We start from the raw sequence: 27,962 nt of genomic DNA on the forward strand, positions 1-27,962 counted from the left end.
ATACTAAAGTGCCTATAAGAACATCCAATAGTTAAAGGTACATGAAATACAAATCATATAGAGAGAAATAGTCCTATAATTCCTATAATAACTACAACCTAAAACTTCTTACCTGGGAATATTGAAGACTCATGTTAAAAGGAACCACCAGCTTTCATATGTTCTCATGTTCTGAGCAAGGAACTTAAACGTTAGCTTTTTTACATGGCACATATTGCACTTTTACTTTCTTCTCCAACACTTTGTTTTTGCATTATTTAAACCAAATTGAACATGTTTCATTATTTAATTTAGGCTAAATTGATTTTATTGATGTATTATATTAAGTTAAAATAAGTGTTCATTCAGTATTGTTGTAATTGTCATTATTACAAATAAATAAAAAAATTGTCCGATTAATCGGTATCGGCTTTATTTTAGTCCTCCAATAATCGGTATCAGTATTGGCGTTAAAAAAAATCATAATTTGTCGACCTCTATAGGAATTGCAACAATTTCGGAGGATAATTTTTAAAAGAGAGGGTCCAGATTGTCTAGCCCAGCTAATTTGTATGGGTCCAGCTTTTACAGTTCTTTCAGAACATCAACTATCTGGATTTGGGTGAAGGAGAAATGGGGGAGTCTTGGGCAACTTGCTGTGGGGGGCGCAGGGCTGTTGACCAGGGTAGGGGTAGCCAGGTGGAAAGCATGGCCAGCCGTAGAGAAATGCTTATTGAAATTCTCAATTATCGTGGCTTTATCGGTGGTGACAGTGTTTCCTAGCCTCGGTGCAGTGGGCAGCTGGGAGGAGGTGCTCTTATTCTCCATGGACTTCAGTGTCCCCGAACTTTTTGGAGTTTGTGCTACAGGATGCAAATTTCTGTTTGAAAATGCTAGCCTTTGCTTTCCTAAATGCCTGTGTATGTTGGTTCCTGACTTCCCTGAAACATTGCATATCACAGGGGCTATTCGATGCTATAGCAGTACGCCACAGGATGTTTTTGTGCTTGTCAAGGGCAGTCAGGTCTGGAGTGAACCAAGGCCTATATCTGTTCCTGGTTCCAATTTTTTTTTTGAATGGGGCGTGCTTATTTAAGATGGTGTGGAAAGCACTTTTAATTAATAACCAGGCATCCTCTACTGACGGAATGAGGTCAATATCCTTCCAGGATACCCGGGCCAGGTCGATTAGAACGTCCTGCTCTTTTAGGGAGAACGTCCAATTTTTTAGGGAGCGTTTGACAGTGATGAGGGGTGGTCGTTTAACCGCAGACCCATTACGGACACAGGCAATGAGGCAGTGATTGCTGAGATTCTGGTTGAAGGAGGAGGGCAGTTTGGTTAGGATGATATCTATGAGGGTGCCCATGTTTACGGATTTGGGGTTGTACCTGGTAGGTTCATTGATAATTTGTGTGAGATTGGGGGCATTAAGCTTGATACCAAAAGGATACCACAAAAAGAAGAAAACAATTACGAGGAGAAGGACTATGATTTATCCCCGGTATTTAAGTTTCTGTTCTCGAAAAGACACTTAATAGAAAAAAGAAGGGAATTGGGTGTTCTAAGTCCACAACAATGCTTAAACCACATCAAGGGACCATTGTTTGAGAAAATCTGAGATAGTTACCCTTTAATTCCGATGCACGCCAGCCAGACAGTTGTGTTTGGCTTGCTGTGTTTCTGCAGCTTGCTTGTGATGGAGGTTTCAAAACAAATGGCCACTGGATTGATACAAATAATCATGGCTCTGCCAGGTAGGCATAGACTACTTTGTAGTTACCTTTTCATTGCATTTCATCTACCTGAAAACACCAATTCCATCATTTGCATCACTAACGGCTACACAAGGTAGTAGATAGTAGTTGAAAAAGGCCGTCCCCATTTAGTCGATTGTTTGGTCAATAGGCTGTTGGTCGAGAAGTGGCAAATATATTTAAAAAATGTGGCACACGAGACACCGGTCTGATTCATGCCTGTCTCCATGGACTAATCCATTGTGGGGACCTGTCTCAGTGGACTAATCCATTGTGGAGACCTGTCTCAGTGGACTAATCCATTGTGGACACTGCGAGGATGGTTCACCAGTACTACATTTACTGTTAATTGCCATCATTTTTAATCTACAATGTTTGTTTGGTTTCAGTAATTTCTGTTAATGCATTCAATATTATTATTCCAGTCATCCCGTTTTTATTGTCTGAGTGGACACTTTGTTTGCAGAGTGCACAACCTAAGCTACACTTGTGAGAAACGTTTTTGTATTTTTTATTGTTATATAAAAAAAAAATCCCCTTTTTTCTCCCCAATTTCGATCTTGTCTCATAGCAGCAACTCACCAACGGGCTCAGGAGGCGAAGGTCAATTAATGTGTCTCCCGAAACATGACCCGCCAAACCGCGCTTTTTAACACCTGCCCGCTTAACCCGAAAGCCAGCTGCACCAATGTGTTGGAGGAAACGCCATTCAACTGACAACCGAGATCAGCCTGCAGGCGTCCCGCCCGCCACAAGGAGTCGCTAGAGCGCGATGAGCCAAGTAAAGCCCCCCCGGTCAAACCCTCCCCTAACCCGGACGACGCTGGGCCAATTGTGTGCCCTCCAATGGGACTCCCGGTCACGGCCAGTTGTGACACAGCCTGGGATCAAACCCGGGTCTGTAGTGACGCCTCAAGAACTGCAATGCAGTGCTTTAGACCTCTGTGCCACTCGGGAGGCAGTTTTGGTTTATTTCGGCAAGCAAACAAAGTGTGTTTTTACAACCATTGAGAATGACAATAGTTCCTCAACGTAGCCTATTTGAAAAATCTTTCCAGCTCTCTCCCTTTCCATAACCAGTCATCATGAAGGGGGAAAAATGTCATGCTCTGATCCAGTGGAAACGTCATAAAATAGGCCTACCTGATTTTTTCTTATCCCTTGCGCAAATAGTCTACAGCAGTGTCTGTCCGTCGGTCCGAAGCTCAATGGCGCAGGAAACTCTGAGTGCCCAGAATATTTTCTACAATGTTGCAAGTTTGCTAGTACAATCAAGCTGGACCAAGTTAATCGTTGATACAATGTTTCAAGTTCCTTGCGGACAGGCCATGCTTAGCCAATGTGATTTATAGGATATTTATTATTTCAGGATTTTTTCTACCTGCAGGATCCTACGTTTTTATTTTGTTGGTTTATGTAGGCAATTATTTGTATTTGTATTTCTTTTTTATTTGTTAAATTTATTTAACTAGTCAAGTCAGTAAATAAGAATTTGTTCTTAACTGACTTGCATAGTTAAAAATATATTTTTTATTATAAATTAAATGAAGCTGTTCCATGAAAATGTGCATATGAAAATCCTAACTGGAACACAGATCAGTAGAAATGGATAACTTGGCACTCCAAATGGAAAAGGTTGCCAACCACTGTTGTAGCCTATTACCAGCAACTTCAGGAGCTCAATGGCAAACTCTGCAAAGACTAGCAGCAGCGGGAGGAGGGTACGGAGCAGGCTTTTTTTCTTCTGGTTAGGCTATATTGATCTCATGCTCCCTCTTTAGTCATTTGTGTGTCTTCATTTGTAATATCAGTGCTTAAAGCATCAGACAATCTCAGTAGCCTACATATAGTTGATTTTATTAAAACATTGGGTGTGTCTATATATGGAAAAATACACGTAAAAATAATTCTGCCAATCGATTGGTCGAAATAACAGACGACGTTGTCGACCAATATTTTTGGGGGGGTCGGGGACACGCTACATTATTTTCACATTCTAAAATATGTCTGAATATTGTGGGCCTTGCCTGACTAAATAGGCAACATGCTCCTGACACAAGCACACTAATGAAGTCCGTTTATGTGGTAGCTAGTCTGTCTCACCATTTTGAGATATTGAAGAGTTATTGAGGGTTTCTGTATCATGTTTTAAAATGGGAATGCGACCAAAAACCGGGTTCCCTTTTGTAATGTAAAGCTTTGAATGGGAAGCCAACATTTTGATGCTGTCTCTGTCATGATAACGGGACACGGTTTTACAGCAACAGAGTAACACAACAAAAGCGGCGGGAAACAAATGAAAGCGCTTACATCTCTCATAAAAATTGATCAGAAATGAAATCACAGATAATTATAGTGGAGTAGTGCAACTTAAAAAGCGGCTATCTTAACTTCAGTGACTTTTCAAGGACCAAAGAGCCCAGAGGAAATGTCGGATTTTCAAGGTAAGCTATTCCATGATGACTGAATTGAGGATCACACGTTTTCAACCAAGACTTTGAACTTTTTAAATACCTGGTTTACATACTCATTTTTGCCTTAGAATTTACTGGTAGATATCATAACTTGGAAACTCTTTCTTACTGCTTTCCTACCCCTACCGCTGTCGGACTTCACTCCACGCAACAACCAGCTGTTTGAGAGCAGTGCATTCTCTCTGCCAGACATTATCTAGGCTATATGTGTGCAGCGCGCGTGATGAATAACATAACAAACGAACAGCTTCGGCAATCCATCAGTTTTTTTAATCATTTATATAGCCTAGATGTAAAATAGCATTATTAGAATATTTTGGGGCCGAAGCTGGCCACTGACGGGGATGATCGACTGGCCCGGAGGGTTTCCAGAACCTTCACTGTATGCCGAGCCATGACACACACAGACGCACGTTGGAACCTCTTCAGAAAGGTGATTTATTTTTGGCAGTTGCACATTACCGTTTTAATAAATCATAGTGATTAAAAAAAGCTACTTGTGAAGCAATATCTAATGTGAGCAGGTAAAACATAGATCCTGAGAGTAATAGGCTGCTGGTATCAATGGCATGTGGAAGTCTCTATAAAACAATAGGCTGCTGGTATCAATGGCATGTGGAAGTCTTTTATAAACAATAGCCTCCACGGATTTGGTTTGATTTTGGCTAGTTTATTTTGAAGCAAGGTAAAACATGCCTCATAATATGTATTAAAACGTTGCGTTACTGTATGTTTTCAAAATGTATACTGCCTCCAGCTCATTGCAAAGTGGTGTGTGACTCTCTGATGAAGTCGGTCTTCTGGTGACTGCATTTTAATGGTGAATGTCAAGCACTCTTCAATTACAAGTTGAGAAATAAAAAGAATAGTTATTTTTAATCGTAGCCCAAAAACTATTTTTAACACACGATTGCATTTGGAATTGTTGCCCAATGATTGGGCTTAAAACCACTGTCTGACAGATGCCCACTCCAAGGCTCTGTATCTGTATGATATGCACATGTGATAAATATGATACTTAAAGAATATATACACGTGGCAATCTAATTACACAAATTATGCAAATTAACCCGTAGACCGATAAGAGTGACCGGTCAAATGTATTTATATCAACTGGTATTTGCATCAATTACTAGGAAAAATAACATTATTCAAGACATTTTTTTTCTTCTCTGAAAATTGTCTGGCTAATGGAAACCCTGCACATACACAAATTGTAAAACATTTACTAGACAAATACAATGTAATAAAAACAAACTTTACAAGCAATTTTCAGAAAAGCACATTCCTTAACAAGGTGGTCTGCTCATCTATTACGGAATGGTAGGATTTAAGTGTGACTAGTAGGATTTAAGTGTGACTGGTAGGATTTAAGTGTGACTGGTAGGATTTAAGTGTGACTAGTAGGATTTAAGTGTGACTAGTAGGATTTAAGTGTGACTAGTAGGATTTAAGTGTGACTAGTAGGATTTAAGTGTGACTTGTAGGATTTAAGTGTGAATGGTAGGATTTAAGTGTGACTGGTAGGATTTAAGTGTGACTGGTAGGATTTAAGTGTGACTGGTAGGATTTAAGTGTGACTGGTAGGATTTAAGTGTGACTGGTAGGATTTAAGTGTGACTGGTAGGATTTAAGTGTGCCTGGTAGGATTTAAGTGTGCCTGGTAGGATTTAAGTGTGCCTAGTAGGATTTAAGTGTGCCTAGTAGGATTTAAGTGTGACTGGTAGGATTTAAGTGTGACTGGTAGGATTTAAGTGTGACTGGTAGGATTTAAGTGTGACTGGTAGGATTTAAGTGTGACTGGTAGGATTTAAGTGTGACTGGTAGGATTTAAGTGTGACTGGTAGGATTTAAGTGTGACTGGTAGGATTTAAGTGTGACTGGTAGGATTTAAGTGTGACTGGTAGGATTTAAGTGTGACTGGTAGGATTTAAATGTGGAGGGAGGGAGAGACATGGAGGGAGGGAGGGAGGGAGGGAGAGACATGGAGGGAGGGAGGGAGAGACATGGAGGGAGGGAGGGAGAGACATGGAGGGAGGGAGGGAGAGACATGGAGGGAGGGAGGGAGGGAGGGAGAGAGAGACATGGAGGGAGGGAGAGAGAGACATGGAGGGAGGGAGAGAGAGACATGGAGGGAGAGAGAGACATGGAGGGAGGGAGAGAGAGACATGGAGGGAGGGAGAGAGAGACATGGAGGGAGGGAGAGAGAGACATGGAGGGAGGGAGGGAGAGACATGGAGGGAGGGAGGGAGGGAGGGAGAGAGAGACATGGAGGGAGGGAGGGAGGGAGAGAGAGACATGGAGGGAGGGAGAGAGAGACATGGAGGGAGGGAGAGAGAGACATGGAGGGAGGGAGAGAGAGACATGGAGGGAGGGAGAGAGGGAGGGAGAGAGAGAGGGAGGGAGAGACATGGAGGGAGGGAGAGAGGGAGGGAGGGAGAGACATGGAGGGAGGGATGTAGAGCACTCGGGGCACCTTCATTTTCTATCAGCAGCACAAGGTGATCCTGTCAAGGCCTGATTAATCAGACACAGAGTGGAACAACACACACACAGCAGAATAGCACACAACACACACAATAACTCAACACTAAATAACATTTACACAGTCTACACAATGCAGTAAAATACAGATGGGCACACACAAAGCACCACACTGACTGACAGGCGCACACACACACACTTGACTCGCAACACATTTGCTTTGATTAGCTCATCTGTGTATTGATCCATTGCTTGGTGGATGATTTGGCAAACCCCTATATTCTCTCTCCTTCTGTCTCTCTCTGTCTGTCTGTTTCTCTCTGTCTCTCTCTGTGTTTTTGTGCCTTCTCACCGGCTGGTGGTGTGTTTGCTTTGCTGCCTCCTGTGCATTGCATGGATATATATACATACACACACACACACGTGTATAAAACATTAAAAACACCTTCCTAATATTGAGCTGCACCCCCTTTTGCCCTCAGAACAGCCTCTATTTGTAGCGACATGGACTCTACAAGGTGTCGAAAACGTTCCACAGGGATGCTGGCCCATGTTGACTCCAATGATTCCCACAGTTGTGTCAAGTTGGCTAGATGTCCTTTTGGTGGGGAACCCTTCTTGATACAGACAGGAAAGTGTTGAGCATGAAAAACCCAGCAGCGTTGCAGGTCTTGACACAACCAGTGCGTCTGGCACCTAATTCCATACCCCGTACAAAGGGACTTAAATCTTTTGTCTTGCCCATTCACCCTCTGAATGACACACATACACAATCCATGTCTCACTTGTCTCGAGGCTTAAAAATCCTTCTTTAACCTGCCTCCTCCCTTCATCTACACTGATTGAAGTGGATTTAACAAGGGACATCAATAAGTAATCATAGATTTCACCTGGATTCACCTGGTCAGTCTATGACTTGGAAGAGCAGGTGTTCCTAATGTTTTGTACACTCAAGTGTACGTACACACGCATCAATTAAGACAACCATTCCTACCACATACAAGCATGAACATGCATCTCTCTTTCTCTCTATCTCTGTATCTCTCTCTCTGTCTCTCTCTCTCTGTTTCTCTCTCTCTCTCTTTCTCTGTCACACACACATCAGTACAACCGTTCAGCATAAGATCCCTCAACATAAACAAACACGTACCTCTACCATGACTGTGATTGATGTGTTTACTTTGCTGTGTTCATTATAATCATGTTCTGTCGCTGTTTTAATTTCAGATTTGCATATCCACTCCCACCTCTTCCTCATTTGCATACAGCGAGAATGGCGAGCGGGCACCCCACTGACAAATACAGTTTCATGTACCAACCAGACACGCACAAGAGGTACGACACACACACCAGACATGTACGAGAGGTAAAAAACACACACACACACACACACACCAGACATGTACGAGAGGTAAAATACACACACACACACACACACACACACACACACACACACACACACACACACACACACACACACCAGACATGTACTAGAGGTAAAACACACACACACACACCAGACATGTACGAGAGGTAAAACACACACACACACACACCAGACATGTACTAGAGGTAAAATACACACACACACACACACCAGACATGTACGAGAGGTAAAACACACACACACACACACACCAGACATGTACGAGAGGTAAAACACACACACCAGACATGTACGAGAGGTAAAACACACACACACACACCAGACATGTACGAGAGGTAAAACACACACACCAGACATGTACGAGAGGTAAAACACACACACCAGACATGTACGAGAGGTAAAACACACACACCAGACATGTACGAGAGGTAAAACACACACACCAAACATGTACGAGAGGTAAAACACACACACACACAAGGTATGGACACCTACCAACCAGACACACACACACACACACACCAGTAAGACCTACATAGTAGAAAGAGGTAAGTACACACACACACACACAAGGTATGGACACCTACCAACCAGACACACACACACACACACCAGTAAGACCTACATAGTAGAAAGAGGTAAGTACACACACACACACACAAGGTATGGACACCTACCAACCAGACACACACACACACACCAGTAAGACCTACCTAGTAGAAAGAGGTAAGTACACACACACACACACACAAGGTATGGACACCTACCAACCAGACACACACACACACACACACACCAGTAAGACCTACCTAGTAGAAAGAGGTAAGTACACACACACACACACACACAAGGTATGGACACCTACCAACCAGACACACACACCAGTAAGACCTACCTAGTAGAAAGAGGTAAGTACACACATTATGACGAGGTGTTATAAACTGTATGATTCACTCTGTTCTTCTCCTCTCTATCAATGTAGATTGTGTGAGAAAGAGACTGTACTTGTCCTGTTGTCCTTTCCTTCTATACGCTCTAATATGTCCTCTCCCCCCTTCCCTGTCCCCTGTCTCTCTCCCTCTATCCACCCCTCTCCCTCCCTACCCCATCCCCCTCTCTCCCCCCCCAGTAAGAACAGATTATCCAGCAGTATGAATCCTGTCTACAGTCCTGTTCAGCCTGGAGCCCCCTACGGTAACCCCAAGAACATGGCCTACACAGGTGAGACACACACATGCATTACCTTGCTCCCATACACCAATCAACACCCTCTAATCAAACTGACGTGATTGGGCTAGCTAACGGTGGACAGAAATGGCAGAAGGAAACAGATCTGTCTGGTCTAAGATGTGCCATGCTGGATCCTTACTAGGAATGTGGCAAATGCAGAATTTTGCTTAACTTTTAAACTGCCATTTATTATGGTCTTTCTGTTAAAACGATAAGAATATTGGTCCTGCTGCGTATGTATGACCACTAGGGCCTTACAAGGCAGTTCTATCTGCCAGTTACCCTTGAAAGCGCGTAGGCTACGGCTTGTTTGTTTGTCTATACGGGACACTATAGCTTTTTAAATGCCGACACGAAACCTCTGAAGATTGTTTTGTGCCACTGAACTGCATCTCAATGCAAGAGGCGTCACTACAGTCCCTGGTTCGATTCCAGGCTGTATCACATCCGGCCGTGATTGGGAGTCCCAAAGGGCGGCGCACAATTGACCCAGCGTCGTCCGGGTTTGGCCCGGGGTAGGCCTTCATTGTAAATAAGAATTTGTTCTTAGCCGACTTGCCTAGTTACATTTTAAATAATATATATATACAGTACCAGTCAAAAGTTTGGACACACCTACTCATTCCAGGGTTTTTCTGTATTTTTACTATTTTCTTCATTGTAGAATAATAGTGAAGACATCAAATCTATGAAATAATACATATCATGTAGTAACCCAAAAAGTTCTAAACAAATCAAAATATATTTGATTTTCTTCAAAGTAGTAATCCAATCAATGTGGAGGCTATATACAGGGGGTACCGGTACAGAGTCAATGTGCTGGGGCACTGGTGTCGACGTAATTGAGGTAACATGCACATTTAGGTAGAGTTATTAAAGTGACCATGCATAGATAATAACAGAGAGTAGCAGCAGCATAGAAGAGAGGGGGGAAATTATTGTTTATTTGTAATAATGACAATTACAACAATACTGAATGAACACTTATTTTAACCTAATATAATACATCAATAAAATCAATTTAGCCTCAAATAAATGAAACATGTTCAATTTGGTTTAAATAATGCAAAAACAAAGTGTTGGAGAAGAAAGTAAAAGTGCAATATGTGCCATGTAAAAAAGCTAACGTTTAAGTTCCTTGCTCAGAACATGAGAACATATGAAAGCTGGTGGTTCCTTTTAACATGAGTCTTCAATATTCCCAGGTAAGGAGTTTTAGGTTGTAGTTATTATAGGAATTATAGGACTATTTCTCTCTATACGATTTCTATTTCATATACCTTTGACTATTGGATGTTCTTATAGGCACTTTAGTATTGCCAGTGTAACAGTATAGCTTCCGTCCCTCTCCTCGCCCCTATCTGGGCTCGAACGAGGAACACATCGACAACAGCCACCCTCGAAGCAGCGTTACCCATGCAGAGCAAGCGGAACAACTACTCCAAGTCTCAGAGCGAGTGATGTTTGAAACGCTATTAGTGCGCACCCCGCTAACTAGCTAGCCATTTCACATCGGTTCCACCAGCCTAATCTCGGGAGTTGATAGGCTTGAAGTCATAAACAGCTCAATACTTGAAGCATTGCGAAGAGCTGCTGGTAAACGCAGGAAAGTGTTGTTTGAATGAATGATTACCAGCCTGCCGCCCCCTACCACCGCTCAGTCAGACTGCTCTATCAAATCATAGACTTAATTATAACATAATAAGCACACAGAAATATGAGCCTTAGGTCGAATTCGAATCCAAGATGGCGTAGCAGTCAGATGTCCTTTGTCCTCGTCTTGTCCCGTGTATATATATTTTATATATTTTTCTTCGCATATCTTTTTATATATATATTCTTTTCTTCTTAAAAACTCAACTTCAAAACACTCTCCTGCAACCCACCTCACCAAATGTGGTGCGGATCTGTTTTTTTTTTTTTCTCAAAAGTATTATTCACCTCGTATCCGAAATCTACAACAGAAGCTAACCAGAAGTTAGCCAGCTCACAAGCTAACGTTAGTAGTTCAGCTAACCACAGCTAGCGCTCATCAGCTATCCTTTAGCTCGGAAAACTATTGCCAGTTTTGTACAACGCGACTCAGACCAGAGCATACCAGACCTATTTTCTCTCCATATCCCCGGATTTTTACCTCAAGCTCTGGACATTTACACCTGGATCTTGCAGCTAACTAGCTGCTATCCGAGTGACTATCGGCTAACATCAATTCCGGAGCAAACACCAATTATCCCGGAGCTAGCCAGCTGAAGAGTTCCATCAGCCACTCCTGGGCTACAATCACCTATCCGGACCCGTTTTACTGCCGATGCGGAGCCCCACCGGGCCTTCACGACTGGGATACCGACGTTATCTGCCCGAGGGAGTATTTCAACCGGCCCCTCCATCGCGACGTAACCTGAAAGTCCATATACTAACTGCGGCCCGCTAATCGTTAGCTGTCTTGAGCATATCGGCTGCTATCTGAACAGGTCTATCAAACAATCTTCTTAGGCCACTATAACTATTTTGACAATTGGATTGGTCCCCTCTACCACACGGAACCCCACTAATCTACCGACGGAATTGCACGGCGTGGCTAAAAACAGACCTCCATCTTCTGCTAGCTTGCTACCCATGACTAGCTGTCTGAATCACGAAGCTAGCACCAGTTAGCAAACACAATTCTACAACTCACAACCTCTCTTTTGCCACCGCCATCCGGCTTGGATTCTCTGTCGACACGACCACGTCTGGTCTGCAGACAAATACCCCATCCGCTGTGCCCTCAACCGGCCTCCGTCTGAGCAGACCCCCTCCGTCTGAGCAGACCACCCCCCCGGGCTACTAACTTTAAACGCCGCGGGCTAGCTTAGTGGAGGCCTCACTACTCCATCTACGGCTGCCCCCTGGACACTATGATCACTTGGCTACATAGCTGATGCCTGCTTGACTGTCCATTAATTCACAGTACTCCATTCTGTTTATTTGTGTTTTATCTGTCGGCTCTGTGCCTTAACTCAGGATCTGTGTGTAGTTAATCCGACCCTCTCTGCCCAGTCGTCGCCATTTTTACCTTCTGTTGCTGTGTTAGCTGACTAGCTGCTGTTATCTCACCTGCTGTTTTAGCTAGCTCTCCCAATCATGACCTGCAATCACTTTATGCCTTATTGTATGTCTCTCTCAAATATCAATATGCCTTGCATACTGTTGTTCAGGCTAGTTATCATTGTTTTGGTTTGCAATGGACCCCGTAGTTCCACTCTCCGTACCTCTGATACCTCCTTTGTCCCACCCCCCACACATGCGGTGACCTCACCCATTGAGACCAGCATGTCCAGAGATACAACCTCTCTTATCATCACCCAGTGCCTGGGCTTGCCTCCGCTGTACCCGTGCCCCACCATACCCTGGTCTGCACATTATGCCCAGAATCTATTCTACCACGCCCATAAATCTGCTCCTTTTATTCCTTGTCCCCAACGCTCTAGGCGACCAGTTTTGATAGCCTTTAGCCGCACCCTCATCCTACTACTCCTCTGTTCCTCGGGTGATGTGGATGTAAACCCAGGCCCTGCATGTCCCCAGTCACCCTCATTTGTTGACTTCTGTGATCGAAAAAGCCTTGGCCTCATGCATGTCAACATCAGAAGCCTCCTCCCTAAGTTTGCCTTACTCACTGCTTTAGCACACTCTGCCAACCCTGATGTCCTTGCCGTGTCTGAATCGTGGCTTAGGAAGGCCACCAAAAACTCTGAGATTTCCATACCCAACTATAACACTTTCCGTCAAGATAGAACTGCCAAAGGGGGAGGAGTTGCAATCTACTGCAGAGATAGCCTGCAAAGTTCTGTCATACTTTCCAAGTCTATGCCCAAACAGTTCGAACTTCTAATTTAAAAAAATTATCTCTCCAGAAATAAGTCTCTCACTGTTGCCGCCTGCTACCGACCCCCCTCAGCTCCCAGCTGTGCCCTGGACACCATCTGTGAATTGATCGCTCCCCATCTAGCTTCAGAGTTTGTTCTGTTAGGTGACCTAAACTGGGATATGCTTAACACCCCGGCAGTCCTACAATCTAAGCTTGATGCCCTCAATCTCACACAAATCATCAAGGAACCCACCAGGTACAACCCTAAATCCGTAAACATGGGCACCCTAATAGACATTATCCTGACCAACTTGCCCTCCAAATACACCTCTGCTGTCTTCAATCAAGATCTCAGCGATCACTGCCTCATTGCCTGTATCCGCCACGGGTCCACGGTCAAACGACCACCCCTCATCACTGTCAAACGCTCCCTGAAACACTTCTGCGAGCAGGCCTTTCTAATCGACCTGGCCCGGGTACCCTGGAAGGATATTAACCTCATCCCGTCAGTTGAGGATGCCTGGTCATTCTTTAAAAGTTACTTCCTCACCATATTAGACAAGCATGCTCCGTTCAAAAAATGCAGAACCAAGAACAGATATAGCCCTTGGTTCACTCCAGACCTGACTGCCCTCGACCAGCACAAAAACATCCTGTGGCGAACTGCAATAGCATCGAAGAGCCCCCGTGATATGCAACTGTTCAGGGAAGTCAGGAACCAATACACGCAGTCAGTCAGGAAAGCAAAGGCCAGCTTTTTCAAGCAGAAATTTGCATCCTGTAGCTCTAACTCCAAAAAGTTCTGGGATACTGTAAAGTCCATGGAAAACAAGAGCACCTCCTCCCAGCTGCCCACTGCACTGAGGCTAGATAACACGGTCACCACTGATAAGTCCGTGATAATCGAAAACTTCAACAAACATTTCTCAATGGCTGGCCATGCCTTCCACCTGGCGACTCCAACCTTAGCCAACAGCCCCGCCCCCCCCGCTGCTACTCGCCCAAGCCTCCCCAGCTTCTCCTTTACCCATATCCAGATAGCAGATGTTCTGAAAGAGCTGGAAAACCTGGACCCATACAAATCAGCTGGGCTTGACAATCTGGACCCCCTATTTCTGAAACTGTCCGCCGCCATTGTCGCACCCCCTATTACCAGCCTGTTCAACCTCTCCTTCGTATCATCTGAGATCCCCAAGGATTGGAAAGCTGCCGCTGTCATCCCCCTCTTCAAACGGGGAGACACCCTGGACCCAAACTGTTACAGACCTATATCCATCCTGCCCTGCCTAGCTAAGGTCTTCGAAAGCCAAGTCAACAAACAGATCACTGACCATCTCGAATCCCACCGTACCTTCTCCGCTGTGCAATCCGGTTTCCGAGCCGGTCACGGGCGCACCTCAGCCACGCTCAAGGTACTAAACGATATCATAACCGCCATCGATAAAAGACATTACTGTGCAGCCGTCTTCATCGACCTGGCCAAGGCTTTCGACTCTGTCAATCACCATATTCTTATCGGCAGACTCAATAGCCTCGGTTTTTCTAATGACTGCCTTGCCTGGTTCACCAACTACTTTGCAGATAGAGTTCAGTGTGTCAAATCGGAGGGCATGTTGTCCGGTCCTCTGGCAGTCTCTATGGGGGTACCACAGGGTTCAATTCTCGGGCCGACTCTTTTCTCTGTATACATCAATGATGTTGCTCTTGCTGCGGGCGATTCCCTGATCCACCTCTACGCAGACGACACCATTCTGTATACTTCCGGCCCTTCCCTGGACACTGTGCTATCTAACCTCCAAACAAGCTTCAATGCCATACAACACTCCTTCCGTGGCCTCCAACTGCTCTTAAATGCTAGTAAAACCAAATGCATGCTTTTCAACCGTTCGCTGCCTGCACCCGCACGCCCGACTAGCATCACCACCCTGGACGGTTCCGACCTAGAATATGTGGACATCTATAAGTACCTAGGTGTCTGGCTAGACTGCAAACTCTCCTTCCAGACTCATATCAAACATCTCCAATCCAAAATCAAATCTAGAGTCGGCTTTCTATTCCGGAACAAAGCCTCCTTCACTCACGCCGCCAAACTTACCCTAGTAAAACTGACTATCCTACCGATCCTCGACTTCGGCGATGTCATGGATGCAGTTTATCACAGTGCCATCCGTTTTGTTACTAAAGCACCTTATACGACCCACCACTGCGACCTGTATGCCCTAGTCGGCTGGCCCTCGCTACATGTTCGTCGTCAGACCCACTGGCTCCAGGTCATCTACAAGGCTATGGTAGGTAAAGTGCCGCCTTATCTCAGTTCACTGGTCACGATGGCTACACCCACCCGTAGCACGCGCTCCAGCAGGTGTATCTCACTGATCATCCCTAAAGCCAAAACCTCATTTGGATGCCTTTCCTTCCAGTTCTCTGCTGCCTGCGACTGGAACGAATTGCAAAAATCTCTGAAGTTGGAGACTTTTATCTCCCTCAACAACTTTAAAAATCTGCTATCCGAGCAGCTAACCGATCGCTGCAGCTGTACATAGTCCATCTGTAAACTACCCACCCAATTTACCTACCTCACCCCCATACTGCTTTTATTTATTTACTTTTCTGCTCTTTTGCACACCAGTATCTCTTCTTGCACATGATCATCTGATGATTTATCACTCCAGTGCTAATCTGCTAAATTGTAATTATTTGATTTATTGCCTACCTCATGCCTTTTGCACACATTGTATATAGATTCTCTTTTTCCTACCATGTTATTGACTTGTTTATTGTTTACTCCATGTGTAACTCTGTGTTGTTGTCTGTTCACACTGCTATGCTTTATCTTGGCCAGGTCGCAGTTGCAAATGAGAACTTGTTCTCAACTAGCCTACCTGGTTAAATAAAGGTGAAATAAATAAAATAAATAAAAAGGTCATTAATATGGTCGAATCCGGAAACTATAATTTCGAAAACAAAACGTTTATTCTTTCAGTGAAATACGGAACCGTTCCGTATTTTATCTAACGGGTGGCATCCATAAGTCTAAATATTCCTGTTACATTGCACAACCGTCAATGTTATGTCATAATTACGTACAAATCTGGCAAATTTGTTCGCGACGAGCCAGGCGGCCCAAACTTGTGCATATACCCTAACTCTGCGTGCAATGAAAGCAAGAGAAGTGACACAATTTCACCTGGTTAATATTGCCTGCTAACCTGGATTTCTTTTAGCTAAATATACAGGTTTACTTATGTGCATTGATTTTAAGAAAGGCATTGATGTTTATGATTAGGTACATTCGTGCAATAAAAGAAGCAATAAAACTGTTATTTAGACTAGTTCAGTATCTGGAGCATCAGCATTTGTGGGTTCGATTACAGGTCAAAATGGCCAGAAACAAAGATCTTTCTTCTGAAACTCTTCAGTCTATTCTTGTTCGGAGAAATTAAGGCTATTCCATGCGAGAAATTGTCAAGAAACTGAATATCTCGTATAATGCTGTGTACTACTCCATTCACAGAACAGCGCAAACTGGCTCTAACCAGAATAGAAGGAGTTTGAGAAACAGACGCCTCACAAGTCCTCAACTGGCAGCTTCATTATATAGTACCCGCAAAACACCAGTCTCTACGTCAACAGTGAAGAGGCAACTCCGGGATGCTGGCCTTCTAGGCAGAGTTCCTCTGTCCAGTGTCTGTGTTCATTTGCCCATCTTAATCTTTTATTTTTATTGGCCAGTCTGAGATATTTTTCTTTTTCTTTGCAACTCTGCCTAGAAGGCCAGCATCCCAGAGTCGCCTCTTCACTGTTGCCGTTGAGACTGGTGTTTTGCATTAAGATTACAATTTCCTTTCACTGGAACTAAGAGGCCCAAACCATGAAAACATCCCCAGATCATTATTCCTCCTCCATCAAACTTCACAGTTGACACTATGCATTGGGGCAGGTAGCGTTCTTCTGGCATCCGCCAAACCCAGATTCCAGAGGGTGAGGCGTGATTCATCACTTCAGAGAACGCGTTTCCACTGCTCCAGAGTCCAATGGCAGCAAGCTTTACACCACTCCAGCCGACGCTTGGCATTAGGCTTGTGTGCGGTTGCTCGGCCATGGAAATCCATTTCATGAAGCGCCCAACGAACAGTTCTTGTGCTGACGTTTCTTCCAGAGGCAGTTTGGAACTCGGTAGTGAGTGCTGCAACCAAGGACGATCTTCAGCACTCGGCGGTCCCGTTCTGTGGGCTTGTGTGGCCTACCACTTTGCAGCTGAGCCGTTGTTGCTCCTAGACGTTTCCACTTCACAATAACAGCACTTACAGTTGACCGGGGCAGCTCTAGCAGGGCAGAAATGTGACGAACTGACTTGTTGGAAAGGTGGCATCCTATGACGGTGCCACTTTGAAAGCCACTGAGCTCTTCAATAAGGCAATTCTACTGCCAATGTTTGTCTATGGAGATTGCATGGCTGTGTGCTTGATTTTATACACCTGTCAGCAACAGGTGGCTGAAACAACCGAATCCACTAATTTGAAGGGGTGTCCACCTACCTCTGTGTATATATAGTGTACATACTATATATCCTCTTCCTCTCTTCCTGTTCTTCTGTGTCTACTTCCTTCATTTACGCTCTCTTATTCATCGTTCCCTCTTCTTCCCCCTCTCATTTCTCACCCTCCTCCGACACAGTGTCTCGTTAGTGGTTAGAGTGGGGGGTTGTAATGTCTGCTAATTGGTGAGACAATTAGCTGTCTCCGCTTAGGTGTTTCACACAACCAGACAACTGGGACCAGACAGTGTGTTAACCATATGTGTTTGTGTGTGTAATGAACAGTTAGAACCGACACTATTCAACCTGCTGTAGACTGCTGAACAAAACATCAGGATACTATCTGCATGTGTTTGTGCACTTTGCAGTGTGTTCTTTGTGACACAGGCTAATCTGGAGGCAAAATAAATCACAGGCTAATCTGGAGGCACACCTGTTCAGGCGAAGTGCTGGCTGGCGGAGTAGAACACTTGACAAATTAAAGGAGAGCCGCAGACTCTAGGAGCTCAGATGCAATAGTTGAATAACCTAGTATCCAACGTTCCGACAAACAAGCTGTCTTCATCAGGGTATAATGCCCAGCTGGATATTAGGTTATTCAATTATTGTGTCTGAGCTCCTAGTGTGTGCGGCTCTCCTTTTCTTTTCTTTGTGACACAGGCACTATGTTCTGTCTACACACACACACACACACAGAGACACACACACACACACACACACACAGAGACACACACACACACACACACACACAGAGACACACACACACACACACACACAGAGAGACACACACACACACACACACACACAGAGACACACACACACACACACACACACACAGAGACACACACACACACACACACAGAGACACACACACACAGAGACACACACACAGAGACACACACACACAGAGACACACACACACACACACACACAGAGACACACACACACACACAGACACACAGAGACACACACACACACACAGAGACACACACACACAGAGACACACACACACACACACACAGACACACACACACACACACACAGAGACCGACACAGGTGTTAACTCGGCATGAGAGCGCTCCCTCCTGCTGTGTTTTAGAGCCATATGCATACATTCATTAAGACCGAGATATAGGCCTTATATACACACACAACCCTCCCTACAGGTCATAGCTGTGTGTCCTAGGTTGAGGGGTTCCTTTGTAGGCATCTATTCCTATGTCAACGTTTACAATTGTACATTCACCCCAGAGTGTGTTGAATGCCAGTGTCTGTGTGTTGCCTTCATCCGAGTGTGTGTTATTGAGACAGACAATGTGTAATGATCACCATCTGTGCACATCCTGCTCAGTAACTACCCATTCTCTACCTACTGGTGTCTCTCGCTCTCTCAAGGAGTCAACATACATAGGTTGGGTTTGCTCCTAGCAGAAGTCTTCTAGGCCAAGTGAACGTCTGTGCTCTCATACTCCCTTAAAATATGTTCCCTTGAAAAACAAGAAGAAAAGGGTACTAATACTGTTTGTCCCTCCTTGAGACGCCGTACCAACAACATAACCAGGAGCACTTCCTCAAAATAGTTAGATTCATTCTAAGATAAATCAAGAAATATGTGATTAATTGTTGATGTTTTTTGCTGGGGAGGTCTGAATCACAAGATTTTACTTCTAAGGTGTTTGGTGACGTATTTTTCAAGTGTAAAAATGTGTTGTCTCTCGTTGACTGACAACAAACACTTAACTGAAGAATCCCTACTGGTGACCAATCATCGACAAAAGGGCGTGGACTTCGGCTACCGAACTTTGGCTTGTGCACAAACAGCCGGAAAAAAACTTGCCGGAGACCAAAACAAACAAACATTTTCTAAATATTTGCACAAACTGTTTGAGATGGGAAGCATGCGGGCGCCTTAAGACTCTCTCTTGTCCTCTGTCTGTAGGCTACCCAGGAGGTTACCCCACTGCTGCTCCCACCTACACACCCAACCTCTACCAAACGGGTAGTCCAGGGTACCCACCGGGTAAGAACACACTCACACCCAACCTCTACCAAACAGGTAGTCCAGGGTACCCACCGGGTAAGAACACACTCACACCCAACCTCTACCAAACAGGTAGTCCAGGGTACCCACCGGGTAAGAACACACTCACACACCCAAACTCTAGGAGGTAGAGTTACTACTGTAGCTGTCAGCTAGCTCTAGGAGGCAGAGTTACTACTGTAGCTGTCAGCTAGCTCTAGGAGGCAGAGTTACCACTGTAGCTGTCAGTTAGCTCTAGGAGTTAGTTACTACTGTAGCTGTCAGCTAGCTCTAGGAGGCAGAGTTACTACTGTAGCTGTCAGCTAGCTCTAGGAGGTAGAGGAGTTACTACTGTAGCTGTCAGCTAGCTCTAGGAGGCAGAGTTACTACTGTAGCTGTCAGCTAGCTCTAGGAGGTAGAGGAGTTACTACTGTAGCTGTCAGCTAGCTCTATGAGGTAGAGGAGTTACTACTGTAGCTCTCAGCTAGCTCTAGGAGGCAGAGTTACTACTGTAGCTGTCAGCTAGCTCTAGGAGGTAGAGGAGTTACTACTGTAGCTGTCTGCTAGCTCTAGGAGGCAGAGTTACCACTGTAGCTGTCAGCTAGCTCTAGGAGGCAGAGTTACTACTGTAGCTGTCAGCTAGCTCTAGGAGGCAGAGTTACTACTGTAGCTGTCAGCTAGCTCTAGGAGGTAGAGGAGTTACTACTGTAGCTGTCAGCTAGCTCTAGGAGGTAGAGGAGTTACTACTGTAGCTGTCAGCTAGCTCTAGGAGGTAGAGGAGTTACTACTGTAGCTGTCAGCTAGCTCTAGGAGGTAGAGGAGTTACTACTGTAGCTGTCTGCTAGCTCTAGGAGGCAGAGTTACCACTGTAGCTGTCTGCTAGCTCTAGGAGGCAGAGTTACCACTGTAGCTGTCTGCTAGCTCTAGGAGGCAGAGTTACTACTGTAGCTGTCAGCTAGCTCTAGGAGGCAGAGTTACTACTGTAGCTGTCAGCTAGCTCTAGGAGGTAGAGGAGTTACTACTGTAGCTGTCAGCTAGCTCTAGGAGGCAGAGTTACTACTGTAGCTGTCAGCTAGCTCTAGGAGGTAGAGGAGTTACTACTGTAGCTGTCAGCTAGCTCTAGGAGGCAGACTTACTACTGTAGCTGTCTGCTAGCTCTAGGAGGTAGAGGAGTTACTACTGTAGCTGTCAGCTAGCTCTAGGAGGCAGAGTTACTACTGTAGCTGTCAGCTAGCTCTAGGAGGTAGAGGAGTTACTACTGTAGCTGTCAGCTAGCTCTAGGAGGTAGAGGAGTTACTACTGTAGCTGTCTGCTAGCTCTAGGAGGTAGAGTTACTACTGTAGCTGTCAGTTAGCTCTAGGAGTTAGTTACTACTGTAGCTGTCGGCTAGCTCTAGGAGGCAGAGTTACTACTGTAGCTGTCAGCTAGCTCTAGGAGGTAGAGGAGTTACTACTGTAGCTGTCAGCTAGCTCTAGGAGGTAGAGGAGTTACTACTGTAGCTGTCTGCTAGCTCTAGGAGGCAGAGTTACCACTGTAGCTGTCTGCTAGCTCTAGGAGGCAGAGTTACCACTGTAGCTGTCTGCTAGCTCTAGGAGGCAGAGTTACTACTGTAGCTGTCTGCTAGCTCTAGGAGGCAGAGTTACTACTGTAGCTGTCAGCTAGCTCTAGGAGGCAGAGTTACTACTGTAGCTGTCAGCTAGCTCTAGGAGGTAGAGGAGTTACTACTGTAGCTGTCAGCTAGCTCTAGGAGGCAGAGTTACCACTGTAGCTGTCAGCTAGCTCTAGGAGGCAGAGTTACTACTGTAGCTGTCAGCTAGCTCTAGGAGGCAGAGTTACTACTGTAGCTGTCTGCTAGCTCTAGGAGGTAGAGGAGTTACTACTGTAGCTGTCAGCTAGCTCTAGGAGGTAGAGGAGTTACTACTGTAGCTGTCTGCTAGCTCTAGGAGGCAGAGGAGTTACTACTGTAGCTGTCAGCTAGCTCTAGGAGGCAGAGGAGTTACTACTGTAGCTGTCAGCTAGCTCTAGGAGGCAGAGGAGTTACTACTGTAGGTGTCAGCTAGCTCTAGGAGGTAGAGGAGTTACTACTGTAGCTGTCAGCTAGCTCTAGGAGGCAGAGTTACTACTGTAGCTGTCAGCTAACTCTAGGAGGCAGAGTTACTACTGTAGCTGTCAGCTAGCTCTAGGAGGTAGAGGAGTTACTACTGTAGCTGTCTGCTAGCTCTAGGAGGCAGAGGAGTTACTACTGTAGCTGTCAGCTAGCTCTAGGAGGCAGAGGAGTTACTACTGTAGCTGTCAGCTAGCTCTAGGAGGCAGAGGAGTTACTACTGTAGGTGTCAGCTAGCTCTAGGAGGTAGAGGAGTTACTACTGTAGCTGTCAGCTAGCTCTAGGAGGCAGAGTTACTACTGTAGCTGTCAGCTAACTCTAGGAGGCAGAGTTACTACTGTAGCTGTCAGCTAGCTCTAGGAGGCAGAGTTACCACTGTAGCTGTCAGTTAGCTCTAGGAGTTAGTTACTACTGTAGCTGTCAGCTAGCTCTAGGAGGCAGAGTTACTACTGTAGCTGTCAGCTAGCTCTAGGAGGTAGAGGAGTTACTACTGTAGCTGTCTGCTAGCTCTAGGAGGCAGAGTTACCACTGTAGCTGTCAGCTAGCTCTAGGAGGCAGAGTTACCACTGTAGCTGTCAGCTAGCTCTAGGAGGCAGAGTTACTACTGTAGCTGTCAGCTAGCTCTAGGAGGCAGAGTTACTACTGTAGCTGTCAGCTAGCTCTAGGAGGTAGAGGAGTTACTACTGTAGCTGTCAGCTAGCTCTATGAGGTAGAGGAGTTACTACTGTAGCTCTCAGCTAGCTCTAGGAGGCAGAGTTACTACTGTAGCTGTCAGCTAGCTCTAGGAGGTAGAGGAGTTACTACTGTAGCTGTCTGCTAGCTCTAGGAGGTAGAGTTACTACTGTAGCTGTCAGTTAGCTCTAGGAGGCAGAGTTACCACTGTAGCTGTCTGCTATCTCTAGGAGGCAGAGTTACCACTGTAGCTGTCTGCTAGCTCTAGGAGGCAGAGTTACTACTGTAGCTGTCAGCTAGCTCTAGGAGGTAGAGGAGTTACTACTGTAGCTGTCAGCTAGCTCTAGGAGGCAGAGTTACTACTGTAGCTGTCAGCTAGCTCTAGGAGGTAGAGGAGTTACTACTGTAGCTGTCAGCTAGCTCTAGGAGGCAGACTTACTACTGTAGCTGTCTGCTAGCTCTAGGAGGTAGAGGAGTTACTACTTTAGCTGTCAGTTAGCTCTAGGAGGCAGAGTTACTACTGTAGCTGTCAGCTAGCTCTAGGAGGTAGAGGAGTTACTACTGTAGCTGTCAGCTAGCTCTAGGAGGTAGAGGAGTTACTACTGTAGCTGTCTGCTAGCTCTAGGAGGTAGAGTTACTACTGTAGCTGTCAGTTAGCTCTAGGGGTTAGTTACTACTGTAGCTGTCGGCTAGCTCTAGGAGGCAGAGTTACTACTGTAGCTGTCAGCTAGCTCTAGGAGGTAGAGGAGTTACTACTGTAGCTGTCAGCTAGCTCTAGGAGGTAGAGGAGTTACTACTGTAGCTGTCAGCTAGCTCTAGGAGGCAGAGTTACCACTGTAGCTGTCAGCTAGCTCTAGGAGGCAGAGTTACTACTGTAGCTGTCAGCTAGCTCTAGGAGGCAGAGTTACTACTGTAGCTGTCAGCCAGCTCTAGGAGGCAGAGTTACTACTGTAGCTGTCAGTTACCTCTAGGAGGTAGAGTTACTACTGTAGCTGTCAGCTAGCTCTAGGAGGTAGAGGAGTTACTACTGTAGCTGTCTGCTAGCTCTAGGAGGCAGAGTTACTACTGTAGCTGTCAGCTAGCTCTAGGAGGTAGAGGAGTTACTACTGTAGCTGTCTGCTAGCTCTAGGAGGCAGAGTTACTACTGTAGCTGTCAGCTAGCTCTAGGAGGCAGAGTTACTACTGTAGCTGTCAGCTAGCTCTAGGAGGTAGAGGAGTTACTACTGTAGCTGTCTGCTAGCTCTAGGAGGCAGAGGAGTTACTACTGTAGCTGTCAGCTAGCTCTAGGAGGCAGAGTTACTACTGTAGCTGTCCGCTAGCTCTAGGAGGCAGAGGAGTTACTACTGTAGGTGTCAGCTAGCTCTAGGAGGTAGAGGAGTTACTACTGTAGCTGTCAGCTAGCTCTAGGAGGCAGAGTTACTACTGTAGCTGTCAGCTAACTCTAGGAGGCAGAGTTACTACTGTAGCTGTCAGCTAACTCTAGGGGGCAGAGTTACTACTGTAGCTGTCAGCTAGCTCTAGGAGGCAGAGTTACTACTGTAGTTGTCAGCTAGCTCTAGGAGGCAGAGTTACTACTGTAGCTGTCAGCTAGCTCTAGGAGGCAGAGTTACTACTGTAGCTGTCAGCTAGCTCTAGGAGGTAGAGGAGTTACTACTGTAGGTGTCAGCTAGCTCTAGGAGGTAGAGGAGTTACTACTGTAGGTGTCAGCTAGCTCTAGGAGGTAGAGTTACTACTGTAGCTGTCAGCTAGCTCTAGGAGGCAGAGTTACTACTGTAGCTGTCAGCTAGCTCTAGGAGGCAGAGTTACTACTGTAGCTGTCTGCTAGCTCTAGGAGGTAGAGGAGTTACTACTGTAGCTGTCTGCTAGCTCTAGGAGGTAGAGGAGTTACTACTGTAGCTGTCAGCTAGCTCTAGGAGGTAGAGGAGTTACTACTGTAGCTGTCAGCTAGCTCTAGGAGGCAGAGTTACCACTGTAGCTGTCAGCTAGCTCTAGGAGGCAGAGTTACTACTGTAGCTGTCAGCTAGCTCTAGGAGGTAGAGGAGTTACTGCTGTAGCTGTCAGCTAGCTCTAGGAGGCAGAGGAGTTACTACTGTAGCTGTCAGCTAGCTCTAGGAGGCAGAGTTACTACTGTAGCTGTCAGCTAGCTCTAGGAGGTAGAGGAGTTACTGCTGTAGCTGTCAGCTAGCTCTAGGAGGCAGAGGAGTTACTACTGTAGCTGTCAGCTAGCTCTAGGAGGTAGAGGAGTTACTGCTGTAGCTGTCAGCTAGCTCTAGGAGGTAGAGGAGTTACTACTGTAGCTGTCAGCTAGCTCTAGGAGGTAGAGGAGTTACTACTGTAGCTGTCAGCTAGCTCTAGGAGGTAGAGTTACTACTGTAGCTGTCAGCTAGCTCTATGAGGCAGAGTTACTACTGTAGCTGTCAGCTAGCTCTAGGAGGCAGAGTTACTACTGTAGCTGTCAGCTAGCTCTAGGAGGTAGAGTTACTACTGTAGTTGTCAGCTAGCTCTAGGAGGTAGAGGAGTTACTGTAGCTGTCAGCTAGCTCTAGGAGGCAGAGTTACTACTTTAGCTGTCAGCTAGCTCTAGGAGGTAGAGTTACTACTGTAGCTGTCTGCTAGCTCTAGGAGGTAGAGGAGTTACTACTGTAGCTGTCAGCTAGCTCTAGGAGGCAGAGTTACTACTGTAGCTGTCAGCTAGCTCTAGGAGGTAGAGTTACTACTGTAGCTGTCAGCTAGCTCTAGGAGGCAGAGTTACTACTGTAGCTGTCAGCTAGCTCTATGAGGCAGAGTTACTACTGTAGTTGTCAGCTAGCTCTAGGAGGCAGAGTTACTACTGTAGCTGTCAGTTAGCTCTAGGAGTTAGTTACTACTGTAGCTGTCAGCTAGCTCTAGGAGGCAGAGTTACTACTGTAGCTGTCAGCTAGCTCTAGGAGGTAGAGTTACTACTGTAGTTGTCAGCTAGCTCTAGGAGGTAGAGGAGTTACTGTAGCTGTCAGCTAGCTCTAGGAGGCAGAGTTACTACTGTAGCTGTCAGCTAGCTCTAGGAGGTAGAGTTACTACTGTAGCTGTCTGCTAGCTCTAGGAGGTAGAGGAGTTACTACTGTAGCTGTCAGCTAGCTCTAGGAGGCAGAGTTACTACTGTAGCTGTCAGCTAGCTCTAGGAGGTAGAGTTACTACTGTAGCTGTCAGCTAGCTCTAGGAGGCAGAGTTACTACTGTAGCTGTCAGCTAGCTCTAGGAGGCAGAGTTACTACTTACGCAGACCAAATGCATGTGAGTACGCAGACCAAATGGATGTGAGTACGCAGACCAAATGGATGTGAGCACGCAGACCAAATGGATGTGAGCACGCAGACCAAATGGATGTGAGCACGCAGACCAAATGGATGTGAGCACGCAGACCAAATGGATGTGAGCACGCAGACCAAATGGATGTGAGCACGCAGACCAAATGGATGTGAGCACGCAGACCAAATGGATGTGAGCACGCAGACCAAATGGATGTGAGCACGCAGACCAAATGGATGTGAGCACGCAGACCAAATGGATGTGAGCACGCAGACCAAATGGATGTGAGCACGCAGACCAAATGGATGTGAGCACGCAGACCAAATGGATGTGAGCACGCAGACCAAATGGATGTGAGCACGCAGACCAAATGGATGTGAGCACGCAGGCCAAATGGATGTAAGCACGCAGGCCAAATGGATGTGAGCACGCAGACCAAATGCATGTGAGCACGCAGACCAAATGCATGTGAGCACGCAGACCAAATGGATGTGAGCACGCAGACCAAATGGATGTGAGCACGCAGACCAAATGGATGTGAGCACGCAGGCCAAATGGATGTGAGCACGCAGACCAAATGCATGTGAGCACGCAGACCAAATGGATGTGAGCACGCAGACCAAATGGATGTGAGCACGCAGACCAAATGGATGTGAGCACGCAGACCAAATGGATGTGAGTACGCAGACGTGCGAGCAACTGTGGCCCCTGGTGATGAGTTCAGCTTTGTTTGTTTGTGGCTCCCACCCACTTCAAAGATGCCCATCCCTGGTCAAGAAGGTGGAGGGGAAAGGCATTGCTGGCCAGTATATATTCTGAAGGTCTGAGTGATAGTGACTGACAGCTTCCCTGATGAGAGGGTTTGTCCCCCTGTCTGTGCTCTTGTCTGTCTGTCCCCCCTGTCTGTGTCCACAGCAGACGGGCTAGCAGTGGTCCTCATGCTCCACACACACTGTGTTAGTGGAACAGCAGGCCCACTAGACTAAGACATCAGTGTGTGTGTGTAGAGTTCAGGTGATTGTGTGTGTAGAGTTCAGGTGATTGTGTGTGTGTGTGTAGAGTTCAGGTGATTGTGTGTGTGTGTAGAGTTCAGGTGATTGTGTGTGTGTGTAGAGTTCAGGTGTGTGTGTGTGTCTGTGTGTGTGTGTGTGTGTGTGTGTGTGTGTGTGTGTGTGTGTGTGTGTGTGTGTGTGTGTGTGTGTGTGTGTGTGTGTGTGTGGAGTTCAGGTGATTGTGTGTGTGTGTAGAGTTCAGGGGATTGTGTGTGGAGTTCAGGTGATTGTGTGTGTGTGTAGAGTGCAGGGGATTGTGTGTGTGTGTAGAGTTCAGGTGATTGTGTGTGTGTGTAGAGTTCAGGTTTGGTGAAGGATGTTCCATTGTTTGGAAGAAATCTAAAGCTCCCCTGGAGAAGACAGCTTGCTGTTGAAACGTTGGCGAATAAATGATTGCATCGGAGCTACAAGTGGCTTTTCATTTTCTTTTCCCGGAATCTGTAGCTAACAACCTTGTCTCATCTCCACCTTCCGGCCCTAGTGATTCTCTGGTGGGTTACTTGAGGACGACGTGTTGTCTTCTACAGCACTAGAATTCAACGTTCTGAATAGGCTTACCCCCCCCCCCCCCCCCCCATCAAGTCATATTTAGAGGGCAACATCTTGATTAATATATTGTCCACATAATATTCATTCACCCATGTCCTTCAGACTGGACACAATAACACAGACTGATATCGGCTGCACACTGATGCTTGTGTAATTGCCATTCAGAGCTGGCTGATGGTGATGCACGGTGGAGCTCCTCAGCATCTCTCGCTCTCTTTGTTCCTGTGTCCTTGGCTTTGTGTTCTATAATCCTCTGAGCAGCGTAGCATGAGCTTCAGCTTCCCCCTGGTGGTTCTAACAGATTACTACACAAAGTATTACACAAGTCAGCTGCCCCCTGGTGGTTCTAATAGAGTACTACACAAACGTATAGAGCAGGGGTCCCCAACAGGTCAATCGGTAACCACCAGTAGCTCGCATCCCACATATGAGTAGCTCACAACGTTGACATAATTCTGAAAGTACATGCAATTTTTTATGTTTTCCACTGCAAACTGTCAATCAAATCTCACAAGTATCAGGCAATGCAAGCTTCCAGCTTTTATCTAATCAACACAACATTGACTTTATCCCACTCCCGGTTA

General features: G+C 45.8%; 1 protein-coding gene across 4 annotated transcripts in view; it reads left to right on the forward strand.

Annotated features, from left to right (window-relative positions):
* The window catches only part of LOC129822457 (protein FAM168A-like), a 55,682-nt gene that overhangs the window by 20,565 nt on the left and 7,155 nt on the right, over positions 1-27,962 (forward strand). For 3 of the 4 annotated variants that reach the window (XM_055880748.1, XM_055880747.1, XM_055880749.1), the window contains exons 2-4: positions 7,922-8,029; positions 9,211-9,302; positions 19,638-19,718. In XM_055880748.1, the coding sequence (XP_055736723.1) occupies positions 7,968-8,029; positions 9,211-9,302; positions 19,638-19,718 (235 nt within the window). In that variant the 5' untranslated portion in view covers positions 7,922-7,967. The remainder of the gene's footprint in view (positions 1-7,921; positions 8,030-9,210; positions 9,303-19,637; positions 19,719-27,962) is intronic. The other variant, XM_055880750.1, reaches the window with a different exon arrangement.

The sequence above is a fragment of the Salvelinus fontinalis genome, chromosome 24, assembly GCF_029448725.1.
Source record: "Salvelinus fontinalis isolate EN_2023a chromosome 24, ASM2944872v1, whole genome shotgun sequence".
NCBI classification, from domain to species: Eukaryota; Metazoa; Chordata; class Actinopteri; order Salmoniformes; family Salmonidae; genus Salvelinus; species Salvelinus fontinalis.